General features: G+C 34.9%; 1 protein-coding gene across 4 annotated transcripts in view; it reads right to left on the bottom strand.

The window, feature by feature from the left end:
* PAFAH1B1 (platelet activating factor acetylhydrolase 1b regulatory subunit 1) overlaps positions 1 to 16,903 on the bottom strand; it is a 77,017-nt gene continuing 60,114 nt past the window's right edge. For all 4 annotated transcript variants that reach the window (XM_046674537.1, XM_046674540.1, XM_046674538.1 and 1 more), the window contains 6 exons: positions 11,577 to 11,745; positions 9,644 to 9,746; positions 8,676 to 8,904; positions 7,193 to 7,294; positions 4,826 to 4,982; positions 1 to 3,913 (listed from right to left, as the gene is read on the bottom strand). In XM_046674537.1, coding sequence (XP_046530493.1) covers positions 3,840 to 3,913; positions 4,826 to 4,982; positions 7,193 to 7,294; positions 8,676 to 8,904; positions 9,644 to 9,746; positions 11,577 to 11,745 — 834 coding nt within the window. In that variant the 3' untranslated portion in view covers positions 1 to 3,839. The remainder of the gene's footprint in view (positions 3,914 to 4,825; positions 4,983 to 7,192; positions 7,295 to 8,675; positions 8,905 to 9,643; positions 9,747 to 11,576; positions 11,746 to 16,903) is intronic.

Raw genomic sequence — 16,903 nt, forward strand, 5'->3', positions numbered from 1 at the left:
TAGTTTTATAGGCATTTAATAGTTTACCAATTGGTACAATAAGATTTTTTAATATGCAGAAAACATGAATAAATTTTGTTTTACACAGTCTGAGCAACAAATCTTACTGTAAAACACAAGAGCAATATTATATACATTCCTTTACTGATTTTTTAAAACTGTGTCAATATCTTCAGTTAACTCTTACAATCTGGGGAACTGTCTTCTCCAATGACCATCTCTGCAACGTTCATCTGAAATCAATGCTTGCCTTCACGTCAGTGTCAGGATCAACTTCTAACTCGAAGATTTTGTATTTGTTTCTATCATCTTCAGAGTGAGCTTTAGGGGTGCCTGAAGGACAGGCAGGACGAGAAAGCAGCTACTTACATGATACAGCGGAAAGATAAAAAGGCCAGTTCAGTCCAGTCGTGACTTGTAAATCCAGCTTGCCCTCCCCCCACCCCACTGAAAAAAAACCAAAACCTTTTTCACCGATTTTGTACGTTGCTTCTCTACCAGGAGATTCTTCTTTGCATCATCTAGATTAATTAACACATTGGACTTATATACAGCTGGACAGAAAGAGTAACCATTTTAAGTGCCTTTTCCTCCAAATTCAACAATTTTAACTTCAGTTGCTTAAGGATTATCAAGCCACCACTGTCAACAAAACAAATATCCTTTACTTTTAAATAGTTTTTTTTTAATAAATTTAAAAAAAAAGCTATTTAATGAGTGATATTACCTGGAAGTTCACATAGAAACAGAAAGAGGCAAACAGGAGAGCAGGGCACTGACAGCAAGGAGACTGGGCGTGGTGATCTAGAGCCAAAGCTTCCAAAGACTAAACGAGCGCTCCACAGCCCGGACAACTTGCTAACACTAGTGATTTGAGAGCAGTGCTCTGGGCACACCATTGGTCACACCACACGTAGACAAAACAGGACGGTCTTAGTCTCCTAAAGTGCAAGATGCCATGTCAAAAAGCAACTATTCTCCAAGCGATGTCTAAACCAGTTTCCGTGGCTTGCACTTTCCAGAGTGCAGCTAGGACTTCTTGGGCACGTTATATCAGGGCGGCACTGGAATGTCTGTTTTCACACACACAAAAAGTCAACAGTCATCTGAGGATGCAATTCTACCAGCTTTTTATTTCTTAAATAAGTGGCCAATCTGATTGAGAAAGTGACAAAGCAGCAGTGAACCTCTAAACCAATTAATAAATTCCTCTACTTACAATCCAAACCAGGAACCTCCTCATTGTACTTATCCCAGGCAAGGCACAGGGTTAGACAGCAGACAGAGAAAACGAAGAAACAGGAAGAAAGGGCATCAACAGGGCAGTGTCAAACAACAGTGCAGGAAACTTCCGCCAATCTGAGTCCGGACTGTGGATGGATCACTCTCCCCCACCCCCCTTCATTATTCAAACAGGGCTCATTACATTTGGATCCAGTTGAGGACCATCCCTGAGATTCAACGTTCGCTGCTTCTTAAAAGGAGGCTGTCTGGTAACTCAACTAAGCAGCAGGCTGTGGCACTCTCCCGAGGAAGGATAACTTTGTTTACAGAGTAATATTGTTTCTCCTCCTTTGTCAACTTAAGTCACTGTATGCTGCAGGGGAAAAAATCCACCGGACAGCAGCTTTGTTTCCTCCTAAATTGGTACCATTTTTTCCTTTATTGTTCATATCTATGAGTGATTTCTAGATGTGGCTTACCCTTAAACAATTCGTGTTGCTACATGCTAAAAATGAATTAAAATACAAGACATTTATACATGTACAAACAAATGTTAAGATGCACCATTTCTATGTATTTATATTCCTTAAAATAGGACAGGAAATAGCAGCAAACGAGAACAAAGATATTTTCCATAGCATTTTTAGAAAAATCCAGTCAGAACAGCTGAGGGGAAACAAAAAAACTTCTCAATGTGAGCAGGGTTGTGAGGCAATATTGTCCTGAAAGTTCTTCTACCATATTTAAGGAATTAGCTTAAGTTGTAATTTTTGTCCTCAAAAATAGCCATTAGTTCTTAAAACACTTTTCCTTCCAGAGACATCTCTCAGGAATTATTAAAAACAAACAAGTAAACAGACAGACAGACACAAGCTAGACATAAAGCTGCTTCTAGTGAATACATGGCCTATTCTCTGTGTGTGTATCTACAGGACGTTAACTCTAACCCTTTGTCTTTTTCAGGAACCAAATTTCCATTAAATACTAAAATGGACATTTAAAAAATCACATATTACACAAATGAATAAAATGCAATTCAGAATAAGTTTCTTTGTTAAACTGTCTGTTATTTCATTGTTCTGTTAACTTTTCAAATGACTTTCTTAAAAAAAGTTGGTTAGCTAAGCAATGGAATTATTTATTAATAATCTTCAATGGAATATTGTTTCCAAAGTCACAGATAAAAATTCTCTCAAACCTCCTTGTAGAAACTTTGGATCACAATATACAGTATGTCAGGGATGCATAAAATGCTGAACAGCCAGATTGCGGGGGGTGTCAGGGGGAATAACGGAAGTGATTTCCTTTAGCTGGGAAAAATTCCCAGAGCCAGACCTAGTTTTCAGAAGCGTTAGGATCAAAAAAGGTTTGCCCTAAAGCACAGCATTCCACACAGCACGATTTATTCTATTTGTATGCTTTAGCACTTCTTCAAAAACCCAGGACTCAAGGACATGGAGGTTGTATGTGTGTGATATACATATACAGACTTATCCACTTACAGATAGGCCCATATACTTATAAACATTTATATATAACCAAAAGGTGAAAACACAGTACATTGTTATGCGCAGTCCATTAAACCCTGTCTTTTTTTTAACTTGTAAGTTAAACACAGATTTCATGTTGAACAAACTGCTGTATTTCTCCCACTCCCTTAAAATGGGCAAACATAACCTTTTCCATATTTCTCTGTCATTATGTAATGCACATTGCACATCCCTAAAAAACATCAAAAAACAAATAGTGATTTGTACCATGACACACTCAATGGGAAGATTAAATTCTACTTGGAAGTCACATCACTATACAGTCTAAGAGTATGGAGAATACAACTAGAAGTGTGTCTAGTGTGGAAAATAGAAGCTTAAAGTATTACAGTGTTTTTCAACCTGTTTACAAAGCATTAAGACCCAAATGAAATAAATGATTTGCTATTAGCTGCTGAGATTTTTCTTATTTGAGATTTACAGTCATTTTCTTACATAAATATACCACTAGCCTTTGCTTGATAGGCTGCCAAAACAAATGTATCCTATCAATTTGGCAAATGTGTCATGACAAAAATTCCAATGTGTAATCCCCATTAATTACATAGATGGTTCAGAAGATTTTGAATTGTAGCCTTATTATCTAACATCCTTAAAGAAGATTTATTAAGCACACTTAAGTGATGTTACATAGATACACATTTCAGAAAAAGCCCTAATAACCACCACTTTCCCCCACATGAGGCCATCAAGTCAGGCACCAACAGATAGCAGAAAGAAAAACAGGAATTAATAATCCAACATAAAATGACACTGTCAACTATTCAGTTTAGTGCCCTACTTCAATTTATTCAACTTCTGCCTTCTTAGGCCTGGTGTGACCAATGCCAGCCCAGGTTTTTAAACCCTATGGTACTTCTAGACAACGTATGTAAATTTACAGTATACAATTTGGATTCACCATGCATGAATACTTTGTGTGTAACATTTAATAAGCTCAATCTACATCCAGAATAATTTACATGAAAGGACAATATTTATTTAAACAGAGCTCAATGGGGTAACCATGGTATCATCAGAGTGCATCCAGAGGAAAAAAGGGAGGAGGGGCCAAATGAGACTCAATCAACGGCACTCCCACACCTTTACTGTTTGATCTACACTGCCAGTAACCACATATGGGGCCGTCTTATGGAAATCTGAAACAAAAAGAAAAGGTTTATTTTAAAATCAGATTGAGCCAAATACAATTTTTAATAAGCCACAAAATAAGCAAGTCAAAGTGCCAGGAAAACCCATTTTTTTTCTATACACACCCACACATCCACCCTCAGAAGGTATCAAATCAAGCTTACCAACTGGGTCAGGGAAACTGAGACTTAATGATTCACTCCTATATTAACACCTCAATAAAAATACCCCGAATACCTCCATCCCAACTAAGGCTGAATAAACATTCAAATCTAACAAGGACAGCCTAAATGTATCCATTTACTCAACACTCACTATGTCCCACGTTCGGTACTAACGCTTTATATTCATGTTTAATCCTGTAACAAGCCTATGAGGTAGGCATTAACCCTATTCTACTGAGGTTTTATCTTTATCATTAGATCCATCACACCCAGTGTATTATATTTTACTGTATTCATTATCTTAAATTCTACATTCAGGTCCAGATGATACTGAGGATGTTCATTAAACTTAAATACAATTCCCTGAGTTTCCAGTACACAATAGTATATACCTGCCAGAGGAAAAAGGTTGAGTAAGATTTCCTTTGAGAAACTTACACACTAGTAGGGGAGAAAAATTACCCATCAGAGTGGTCAGTAAGCATCCTCTTCACAATTCTAGTTTCCAAAACCAATGTTGTGCAATGGAGAAAGTAATTTTTTTATTATAAGGCTGATGATGGAGAGAGAGAGTTAGGGAAAGGAGAATTTAAAACAATGGTAGGAATCCACAAAATTTTTAACCTGTCTTCTCTATTCTGCCCTGAAAGCACATCATCATTTCTTACCTGGAAAAGTCCACGTAGTTATGTAAAACTTTGTTATGTCTGGCACTCCAAAATTTAATTGCTCAGAAACCTCATAACTCATACATACCCAAGGAGGTAACAAAGTGTTCATGCGCATTCAGGGTCTTCATGCATCTCTTGTTCTTGTAATCCCATACACGTAGGGTCTTGTCATCAGCACAACTCAAAATAAACTTCCCCCCAGAATGGAACAGAACTCCACGTACCCAGTTATCATGACCCACCTTAAAAACAAAAAAGTATTTGACTTCAGTAGAGGGATAAACTGTCTGAATAGTATCTATGAAAATAGTAAAGTAATACTCAAAGCACACCGAAACTGCATGCACCAAAAATGTCAATGTCAAAAAAGACAGAAAAAAAAAGTCTAGGTAATTCTTCTATATTAAAGGAAACTGGAAACTAACAATACATGACCAGTAAATGCAATGTGTGATACGTGACCGGCTCCTGATTAGAAGCTAAAATAAAGTTATAAAGGACACTATTGGAATAACTGGAGAAAATCTGAGTATGTAGTGTATTAATGTTAAATTTCTCGACTGTGAGATTTTATTGTGGTTATCCAGAAAACTCTTGTTCTTACGAGATACATGTTAAAATATCTGGGGTCAAGAGCCATGATGTCTACAAGTAACTCTCAAATTGTTCAGCAAAACACACACACAGAAAGGAAATGTTAACAGACAATTCTAGGTGAAGGATATACAGGTATGTACTGTACATCATCCATCCATCCATCCATCTATATCCCTTGTCCCAGCCAATTCCATTTCTTGCAATTTATCCTAAGAAATAATTAAGGGGGTGTCCAAAAATTTAGTTAACAAAGATATTCATGAAAGCACTGTATGTAATCAGTGAAGAAGAGTATCTAATGACATGAGCAAGTGTTACATACCGTCTAAATTAAAAGTGTGCTGCAAAGCAGTATATACAGTATGATACCATTTTTATTAACAAGATACTATATTCATCTACACAGTAATTTAAGAAAAAGGCTTGTTTAGAACTGCACAGTCCTATTGGGTAACCATTAGTCACATGTGACTATTTAAATATAAACTAAAATTAAACACAATCGACAATTCAGTTCTTCCATCTCACTAGCCACATTTCGAAGGCTCAATAGCCACATGTGGCTCATAACTACCATACTGGATAGTGCAGATACAGAACATCATCGCATAAGTTCTACTGGACAGCTTTACTTTAGAAAAATATACTTGGTAGGTATTATTAGATAAGCTAGAATGATCTAAGGGTGATTTTTATTTTATTTTTCTAGCTTTTCTGTATACTCCTAAATTTTTGTACAATGTAAATAACCATATTGCTTTTTTAAAAGAACCAAAAAAAAAAAGCTATTTTAATTTTAAAAAGACAGACAACCAAGGCAACATATTCTTTGCCTTGGTTTATTTTGCCTTTGCCCTTATTTAAAATACTTTGTTCTATTATAGTGACCTAAGAAAGTCACCAATCATTAGAGGTAGAAGACTCAACAAAAGTCAAATTGCATGTCTCGTGGTCACACCAAAATAAAGCAGAAACAAGCACTCCCCTTCCACCGATAAATAGGAGCCAGAAACCTCCAGGGAAATGAATGTTAGGGAAGAGGAGAGCACATGCTTTCTGATGTGAACTGCAGATCATCTCTTCTAAAAGCAACACAGTACATCTGAACTCAGCTCAGACTACTACTAGAGGAGAATCAAATTTTCTAATCAATTCTTGATGACACTTCCACAAGTGTCCGTCTGTCATATCCTACAGAGAGACAATCACTTCGAAGTATGGTGAGCACCTAAGAAATCTCCAAAACAAACATGGACACCAAATTACAAAAACTGCTACTGGACTAATGTCCAAAGATCCCCTTGGAACTCCCTTAGGCAAACAAGAATGTCCACAACCTTGAATTATCATTTATATATCCTCATACTGAAATCCAGGTACTCTGAAAACAAAATAAACATTTCCAAGTCATAAAGCTAGTACCATTAATTTCAGAATGGTAACAAACAGGTAATAGTTAAAAGCATTCATATTAAAATAAAACATAGTGAAATAGAGAAGCAAACAGCTTCAAAAATGAATGAGTCTTTAATAATAACGTTTCCCCTCCATAGGAGATATTATATAATTTTTAAACATACAGTGAGCTAGGATCCCCCTCCCAGTACTGTGGCTTGGTAGATCTTTTATAGAACATGACATTCTACAGGAATAACTGTCATATCACTGTAACAATGGTACAACAAAAGTTTAAGAGAAAAAGTATCCTTACAAAGAAGTTATTTTAAAGCCCAGAATAATTCAAATTATTTAATAAGATGTCACAAGGCATTTAGCCCCAAAATATATAGTGTATATACATAGCATATAAACATAGTAAACAGGTGAAAGAAGCAGTGAGATTATGCAAACTTACAAGGGTCATAAGGCACATGCCAGTACTGACGTCCCACATCTTAATAGTCTTGTCTCTGGATCCAGACAGTAAGAATGGCCCAGGTTTGCCACTTTTTTTAGTCTATAGAAAACATATAAAAACTAAGTTTCCCATGCAAGAAGTTAGGTAAGGATTTCAAATGACTTCTACCTAGCAATGATCTTTATTTCCAATTTTGTAAAAATGCATTTTGTGACAAAAATTATATATATACAGGGCATACAACTTGATGTTTTGAGATACGTAAACACTGCAAAATGGTCAGCAAAATCATCCTACTTAACATACTCATCACCTCACATAACTACCCCCACCCCTTTCTTGGTGGTGAGAACACTTAAGATCTACTCTCTTAGCAAATTTCAAGTATACAATAGGGTATTGTTAACTATAACCACCATGCTGTGCATTAGTTCTCCAGGACTTATTCATCTTGCTTCTCTCTACTGAAATGCACAAGTCTTTTGACATACCTAGGCTATACAGAAGGACTGAGATAACAAATATAAAAATAGAAAATCACTACTTAGGCTAATATTCAGGTTCTACAACACCAACGGATGATAAATTTACTGCTCAAGACTTGTGTAATCAAGAAGGATTTAAAAACTATTTAATTCAGCCTTTATATAAAGTCCAGCCAGAACCAAATTTATGACATATTGGTAAGTAACCACCACCAGAGGGCAGTAAAAAAAAAAAATTGAAAATTGAAAAATGCAGTCAGCCAGCCAAAATAAAAGAGATTAATTACAATACAATTTCATTTAGAAAAATAATGTTTAGGGGGAAAAAGATTCTCCTCCTTCATTTATTAAAATGTAATCTTAACAAACCCATGATAGAAGCTCTCTATAGAAAAGAAATGTGGTCAATTTTGGCTCACACAACTTCTTCACAGAAATAATATTCTATAATTTTTAAGGTATTAATCATAAAGAATAAAATCATAAGAGCACAAATTAAGAATCATGAAGAAACACAATAAAACTCCAGACTCAGCCAGTGCTTCTCAGGATCAAGGGATAATATCACAGGCCTTCCTAAGAAATATTCAAGGTAAAACAAATACTTAAATACTGAACTGCATTTCACCATAAATTTATAAATAAAATAACTATGTTCATTAAAGAAGGCTATTCTTCTAAAAGATAAGTTTAACCTCTCCTGTAAGTTTTATTTTGCATTGGTAGACTCTTATAACACTGGTATTTCTGATAAATTTAAATGACTACTTTCACTCTTCAGGAGACTCCCCGTCCCCATCAATCATCAGCTGACAGCAATAATAATCACTGGTTAAAAAATATAAACACATCTGCAAGGTGGAAAGAGCAAAGCGTTTCAAGATTCAGAATTCTGGGATGCAGACTTTTAATGTATTAATGGCCCTAAAAAAGTTATCTAAGGTTCTGAGATATTAGCAATAAAATCATGAAGTGACATGTAAATCACACAGTACCTCAGATCCTGTTGCTTCAGAGATGGAAGAATATGAGCTTTCTGGAGCCCAGGAAATGCATTCTACCACATGCTCATGTTCTCGAAGCTCAGCCTTGCATTCCTTTGTTGCTACGACCCATACGCGCACAGTCTGGTCATTGGAACAGCTGGCTATCAGAGTGCCATCCTGATTTGGCCGCACCATACGTACCCATTCTCTGTGTCCTGTGAATGTCTTCACACAGTAGCTGTCAAAATAAGTAATAATTTACATTATGAATGGCAATCAATGGGACACTTCCCAGAAGTGATACAAAACTAGCTACACACTGGAATAAAGAGAATGGCACCAGGTTAGAGAAACTGTATGCAAGTCAACAGAATAAATGTACATTCCTGGTTAATAAAAGATGAGGACAGGCTAGAAAATTAAACCTCAGTTAAAAATAAGCTGATGGAAGTATCATTAAAAAGCTAACCAAATCAACACAATCTACAAGGTAAAACATACAGAGAAATAAAATCTTTCAAAACTAAATACACGCAATAAACCTAACAAAAATATTTCTAGGCATGTTGGGAAAAAGGCAAGCTCTACTACTCTGGGTAAAACCAGTAGGTTAAGATTTTATTATAACAATCATGTGTAATTCTAAGCACAATCAAAGTAAGCCTAATAGGAGCATACCTGCACAAATGTTATTTAATTTTATTTCAACCCACAGAGAAACCACCTAAAAGAAGACCACAGAGAAAATAAACCATGGCACAGAAAATGGCTCTCAAGGACATAGTTCCTTTTTATAATTTCTCTGTTCCTTTTTGGGAGAGATTCAGAGATCAAAACTTAGTTTTAAAGTATATAATACAATGGTCAAGGTGATCATTCTGGGTTAAAGCCAAAACAACTGGAACATTCAGAACACAATTTTGTTTTTTTTGTTTAATATCTCTTTAGCTGATGCCTTTTCAACTAAATCTACTTACCCGGTTTGTACTTCCCACATTTTTATAGTTTTATCCCTTGAGGCAGACACTATATGATCTCCATTGGGCATGATGGCTACTGAAGAAACATTGTGGTCATGGCCTAAAATATAATACAGCAATGTATTAAGTGATACACCACCAAGAGCAATTAAACCCTAGTTTACCATGAGATTTCACCATGGAATTTCAAATATCAGAGCAATTTAAAATACACTGGGCTTTATATAAATTTGATAAACTTAGATTTACACAAAATAGTTAAGGAATTAGTAACTTAATAAAATAATTCACAATGAAGTAAGTAGCCAGCTCATTATGATTAAATTTCAAGCTGTCCAATTGTTTTAAAATCACAAGGCATCAGTATCATCAGCATTTGAATATATTAATATGCTGAAGATCTACATCTGAACACCAGAAAAACACAAAATTTTCCATGGTCGATATTCTAAGATAGAAATAAGATTTACAAAGCTAAACAGAATGGCTAAGAAAAATGGGAATTTGGTTATACACTTTAAAGAGAGGTTGAAAACGATCTCTTTTTGTTGTTGATGTTCATGGGGGTAAAAAAAACGGATCATTCCATACACATTATTCACATTCCTAATTAGCTATCCTTTGAGGAAAAAGCCCCAGAGTTCTCATAAATATCATATTATTTTAAGGAATATAAAATGGTTGGAAAGAACTCTTTCCTTCTTTAAGTTAAAGCAACAAGGTACAGGCTATTTAAAGAAACAAATACCAGATTTTACAAAAGGAGTCAATAGAATTCCTTTAATTGGTAAGCTCCCCAAACGCATTTAATGTGAGGGGGAAAACATACTCTTCAAAATTATACTCTCTAGGTAATCACAGCTTACTCACATGCTAACATTACTGGATATCTATTAAAAAAAATTTATTACTTAACACAGTATGTGTTCCTTATATAAAATCCAAACATTCAAATTTCATCATGTTTACAGAAACAACAAAAAACCTTATTTAGTGAGCACCTTCTATGTGCCAGGTACTAAACCAAGATGATGTAAGTACACAATCTCATTTTATCCTCACAAAAAGCCTACACTTAGAGATTATGACCTCTACTTTGCAATCAAAGAGGTTAAAATTTCCTAATGCCATAAGTAAACAAGCAGGAATTTGAACCCAGCTATCCTATTCCAAAGCGCATGTTCTTTCCACAAAGCTAAAGAGAATAGTCTCCTCAACAAGACCTGGAAAATCAACTTAACAACGAGACGATAGAGTATGTGGAACATTAAAAAGTGAGCAAGGGAATCTGGGTTCCAGCTTTTATTATATCTACTTTCTCTGGATTTCAGTTTCTCTACTGAGAAAAATTAAAAAAAATCCAATAATTTCATTTTCTCTTTTCCTCAAGGATAGATAAATGTCCTAGGAGTTTTTATCAAAAAAATATTTGTGGAAACAAATTAAATATTTTATGTAAATCACTAAGAGATACCTAAAATCTCCTAACAGAAACAACTCTCAACTGCTGCGGCTTATCTTTGGATGACATATTACATGCTCCTCCACCAATACAATTAAGAATTGAATGTAGGGGGGCCGGCCCGGTGGCGCAGTGGTTAAGTGCGCGCACGTTCCGCTTCTTGGCGGCCTGGGGTTCCCCAGTTCGGATCCCGGGTGCGGACATGGCACCACTTGGCATGCCATGCTGTGGCAGGCGTCCCACATATAAAGCAGAGGAAGACGGGCATAGACATTAGCTCAGGGCCAGTCTTCCTTAGCAAACAGAGGAGGACTGGCAGCAGTAGTTTGCTCAGGGCTAATCTTCCTCAAAAAAAAAAAAAAAGAATTGAATGTAGGGAACCTGCACATTGTTAGAAAACAATACTCTTCTTCTCTCCAGAATGCCATGTTAGAAATCAGTATCAAGATACTGTCCTCTACCCCTTACCGTGCATGGTTCTGATGCATTCAAAGCCCTGAAAATCCCATAGTTTAATGGTCATATCTGCAGAACAGGAAGCCAGAAGCTTGCCACTGTGGTCAAATGAAATATCCTGTACAGAGTCTGTGTGGCCCTTAAGAGTTCGTTCAAAGTCTCCAGTCTCATAATCCCACACCTGACAAGTGAACAGAAAACTGATTAACATCAACCCATCACTCCTTTCTCATTTCACATCTGCACTCTACAGGCCAGTCAGGCACCTTATTCACTAATTAACTGAGCAAGCGACAGAGGGTAACTGTCTTAGAAATACCACATCTTCAAGTACAAACTGGTCTTCTCTGTACAGAGAAAATTGATGTTGTGATTATTAAAACAGACCTCTAGTACCATATTTATTAAGCATTCACTATATACCTAATTATGCTAATGATTAGATATATAAAGCCACAAGCCAAAGTCTCGTCCCAGTCTGACAGCAGGCAACAGACATGAAACCAAGTAAATTTAAGTGGGGGAAAAAAAAGTTTCAGGGGGATATGACAGGCATTTATATAGAGAATATTAGGGGAATAAAGGAATACTTAATTCTACTAGACAAGCAGAGCTCAGATATCTAAGAAGCCAAAGAAAGACTTCACAAGATGTAACTGTCCATGAATAACAGGTTAACAAAAAGCGTATGTCATTTCGATGTAAAGTGAAGTTGCAGTCACATTTTTAAAAGCTAATTTTTCTGATAATAGAAATAAGGAACTATCAAGAAAAATAAACAGCCACAGATCTGAAGAACACATCAAACTTTCATTCTAGAGGGCAAATGCTAGCCTGAAGCTCAATCTTTAATCAACATCAATTACATGCTCTAAAATCAAATGATTGATTCCATTCTTCCCATAATAAGTTCAAATTTATCTGTGGTAGGGTCTATTTCAACCAATTTAGAGAAATTTAGAAAATGCATCTTGAAAACTTGGAAATAATCTAAGCATCTAACATTAGGGGAATGGCTAAGTAGATATAAATTTTGCAACTATAAGGAATTTATGGCACATATACAATAATGTTACATAAAAAAGAACACAATTATACACATGTAATCACAATTACATAAAAAAACACACCTAAAAAAATAAACTGTCTGGGGTTGCCACCGTGGCCAAGTGGTTAGGTTTGCACACTCCGCTTTGGCGGCCCAGGGTTTCGCCAGTTCGAATCCTGGGCGCAGACATGGCACTGCTCATCAGGCCACGCTGAAGCAGCGTCCCACATGCCACAACTAGAAGGACCCACAACTAAAAATACACAACTATGTATCGGGGAGCTTTGGGGAGAAAAAGGAAGAAAATAAAATCTTCAAATAAATAAACTATCTTCTAAATACATTTCTTTTATAGAAACTTATGTACTCTTCCCAATATAAAAAAGTGAAAGTTTTACATGAAAAGTGATTACTTTATGTTTAATTTTGTGCATATTTTGTTATATTTATCCTCAAGTATTTTTGGGTTTTCTGATGCTACTTTATGTGGCATTTTAAAATTTCAATTTTAAATTATTCATTGCTAGTTTGTACAAATACAATTACTCTTCGTATATTGACCCTGTATCCTGTGATTCTGTTAAACTCAGTCACAGTTCTAGTAGCTTTTTTGTAGATTCTGTGGGATTTCTACATAGAAGATCATGTTGTCTACAAATAATGACAGTTTCATTTCTTCCTTTCCAATTTGTATGCCTTTTATTTTCTTCTTCTTCCTTACTGCACTGGCTAGGCACTCCCGTACAAAGGTGAACCTAAGTGATTGAAACCAGACATCCTGGCCTTAGTTCCTGATCTCAGGGGAAAAGCAATCAGTTTTCCACCATTAAGTAAGTACTATGTCCACTGCAGGTTTTTCTGATATCTGATATTTTATCAGGTTAAGGAAGCTCCCTTCCTAGCTTGTTTATAGAGTTTTTATCATGAATGATGTTGGAATTTTGTCAAACGCTTTTTCTGAAACTATTGTGGTTTTTTGTTGATATGGTATATCATACTGATTGATTTTCAAATGTGGAACCAATCTTGCATTCTGGGATAAACCCTATTCGGTTATGACATATTAATTATTCTTTCTATGAATTGTTGAATTCAATTTGCTTATAGTTTGTTTAGGATTTTGCACCTGTGTTCATGAATGGTATTATACTGGTCTATAGTTTTCTTTTTTTGTAATATCTTTGTCTCATTTTAGTATTTAAATGTTTAATTTTAACAAGAGCTCAGATGAGCATCTTACATACTGAAAATAAATAAGGTGTCATCATGAAGTTCATTTCAGTTTCAGTTAATTTTCTTTCCATGTGTTCATTAAAAAACACTAAAGCATTTTTTCTAAAATATACCCAGAAAGCAAACTGTCTCTTTTATAAATGGTGAGCAAACAGGGCACTTTAGTGTTAGTTTATAAATGTCAAGAATGCATATAAATTTTATTTTTTCTTGACTTTATATTTACCTTTATATGATTATAAAAGTGATAAATGCTCATGATAAAAAATCTATAATGTACTGATATAAAGGCAATAAAAAACATCCATTATCCTACCAATGGCATGGTTTTTCCCTTTTTTTGTATGCTCTTTTTTTTTTTAAGTAAAGTGACTTCATCATCCCATTTTCCCTTTGCTTACCATAAGGACATTTCTATGCCATTAAAAACTTAGCAAACATTCTTTTTAAAGGAATTCCTATCTTTGGCTAAAATTTTTCATAATTACAGAAAACATAGTAAAAATCTTTGAATACGGAAAAATATCTGTCCTCATTTTGCAATACTTGGGTCATACAATGATGGTGAAAAAAATTTTTTGTCAAAAAGTATAAACTTTCCAGCCTTTCATATACTCTAAATTATTCTCCCATAAGATTGTATCAAATGTAATGAGAATCCTGCTTCATCAAATTCTCATCACCACTGGGAATTCTCATTTAAAAAGGAAAATATCTTGGCAGATTTGACATATATTGTCATTTTAATTTACATTTCTTCTACTATTAGTAATGAGACCAAAATTTTTGTTATTGTTGATTAGCCATTTTTCTTCTTCTACGAACTGTCTGCTCATGTCATGTTACAGTCCATTTTTCTATTAAGATGGTATTGTTTTTCATATTTGTTTGAACTTTGTATATTAAAGTTAGCAATCCTCTTTACCTGCTTTATTAGTTGAACATATTTTTCAAAGTTTTCTTTTCTGTTAAGTTTTTAAAGTATTTAAAAATTAGTTTCTCAATGACAACCATAAATAACATTTCAAAAATTTAAATGATGCAATTAAAAAGTCATGAACTATTCCAAATACCTATCTTCAATCACTTTTCCTAAATTATTATAGTTCAAATATTGACGATGTAAATGAATGGCTCTAAAAGGAAGAAACCTGTTGTATTTACCAGATACACAAGAAAAATTTTTAATAAAAAATTTAATTTTGTTACTGATAACTAAAACATTAACTACAGTTTATTGAGCCCTTACCATCTATCTGCCAGGCACTACACTGTTATATACATTATGTATAGATTATTTTAAGCAAAAGAATCTTTTGACATAGATATTTTTAATCCCCCTTCCCAACAAATGAGAAAATTGAGCCTTAAACATTTCAAGCACCTTGCCCAAGATAGCCACAAAATTACAAAACATTCCTTGTGTTTTCCTTTGAGTTTAAGAAAAGTAGTTCTATCATAATCACCATTCAGAAATCACCTAGCTTTACCACAACTGAAGAAAGAAAAGCACGGAAGGGGAGCAGAAATAGTTTTTTTCATTCCACAAAATATCCAAAGGTAATTTATGAGGAAAAAAGGCTTTATGTATAAAAATGGATAGAACAACATTATTCATGATAGCAGATGAGTGGAAATAACTTAAAAAGCCCAAAGGAAGATTTGTTACTGGTGCTGAAATACGGTTGATGTTGAGCACTCCTTAATACTCTGGCCGGCATTATTTTAAACAGTTTCTATGTACTAACTCATTTAGCCCTCCGTAAAGCCCTATGAGACAGGAATTAATTTCCATTTTAAAGATGAGGAAAGAAGCACAAGAAGTTAATCTGTCCATGTTCACATCAATTATTAAGTGACAGGGTTAGGACTTGAACCTAGAGCCTGTACTCTTGACCATTAACTACTTTATAAAGCCTGCACATATAAATAAAGCAATCCGTTCAAAATCATTCATTCATTAGAAATAAAAAAAGGTATTTTTAAAATAAGTTTAATCAAAAAAGGAAACAAAACTAAATACAAATACCTTTCACTAATGAAACAAACGCGTGCACATAAATAAAAACTAAATGGAAGGAAGAACTATAAGTAGTTGCTGAGTTATGTGATAGGATTATAGGTAAAATTTTTTTTTTTAAAGATTTTATTTTTCCTTTTTCTCCCCAAAGCCCCCTGGTACATAGTTGTGTTTTAGTTGTGGGTCCTTCTAGTTGTGGCATGTGGGATGCCACCTCAGCATGGCCTGATGAGCAGGGCCATGTCCGTGTCCAGGACTCAAACTGGCGCAACCCTGGGCCACTGAAGCGGAGCGTGTGAACTTAACCATTCAGCCATGGGGCTGGCCTCAGAATTTTAAAACTTTCATTTGTAATATTTTAAAGTTGACTCAATAGATACATTTCAAGATGGCATATTTAATTTCTTTATACTTTAATATCACTGCTGCAAAACCAATAGTTAAGACCAGGTTTTCAATGTATTCAAGAATGTCTACCCTTCACTCCTATGTCTCATGATAGCAGTGCAATTTTTTAGTACACAAGAATATCATGAAATCAGTAATTTAAATACATATCTAAGTACATTAGAAAAATAGCACTATATTATTAGGCATGGTATTATCTCAGCCTACAGAAATATGTGATGCACACAGGAATTTAAGACTCTCTTCCAATTACTCTGCAGCCTGCCTCATGGATCACCAGCCCACAGGATGGAAGGAAGCCACTGATTTAGAAACTGAAGAAACCACACAAGGAAAACATAAAAAACAAAGCTTAATTTGAAGAACAGGTTAGATATAGTGACATTTAAGTCATTCCTGCATTTTATGCTGGACTGCTGCTATGTGATATATACAATCTTAACAATCTACTCACTTTTTCTTAGTTATACTTCTACAAATAAAACTCAAAATCTACAACTTAATCTGAAATAAGTCTTTGAATCGAGAAACCTACCTAAACCTTTTAACTATATTTTACTTATCTTTCTGCAGGTGATTTATACAATGTTGTATTGTGTCTGGATCAAAGGAAATTATAAAAGCAACCGT

The sequence above is a fragment of the Equus quagga genome, chromosome 11, assembly GCF_021613505.1.
Source record: "Equus quagga isolate Etosha38 chromosome 11, UCLA_HA_Equagga_1.0, whole genome shotgun sequence".
Lineage (NCBI taxonomy): Eukaryota > Metazoa > Chordata > Mammalia > Perissodactyla > Equidae > Equus > Equus quagga.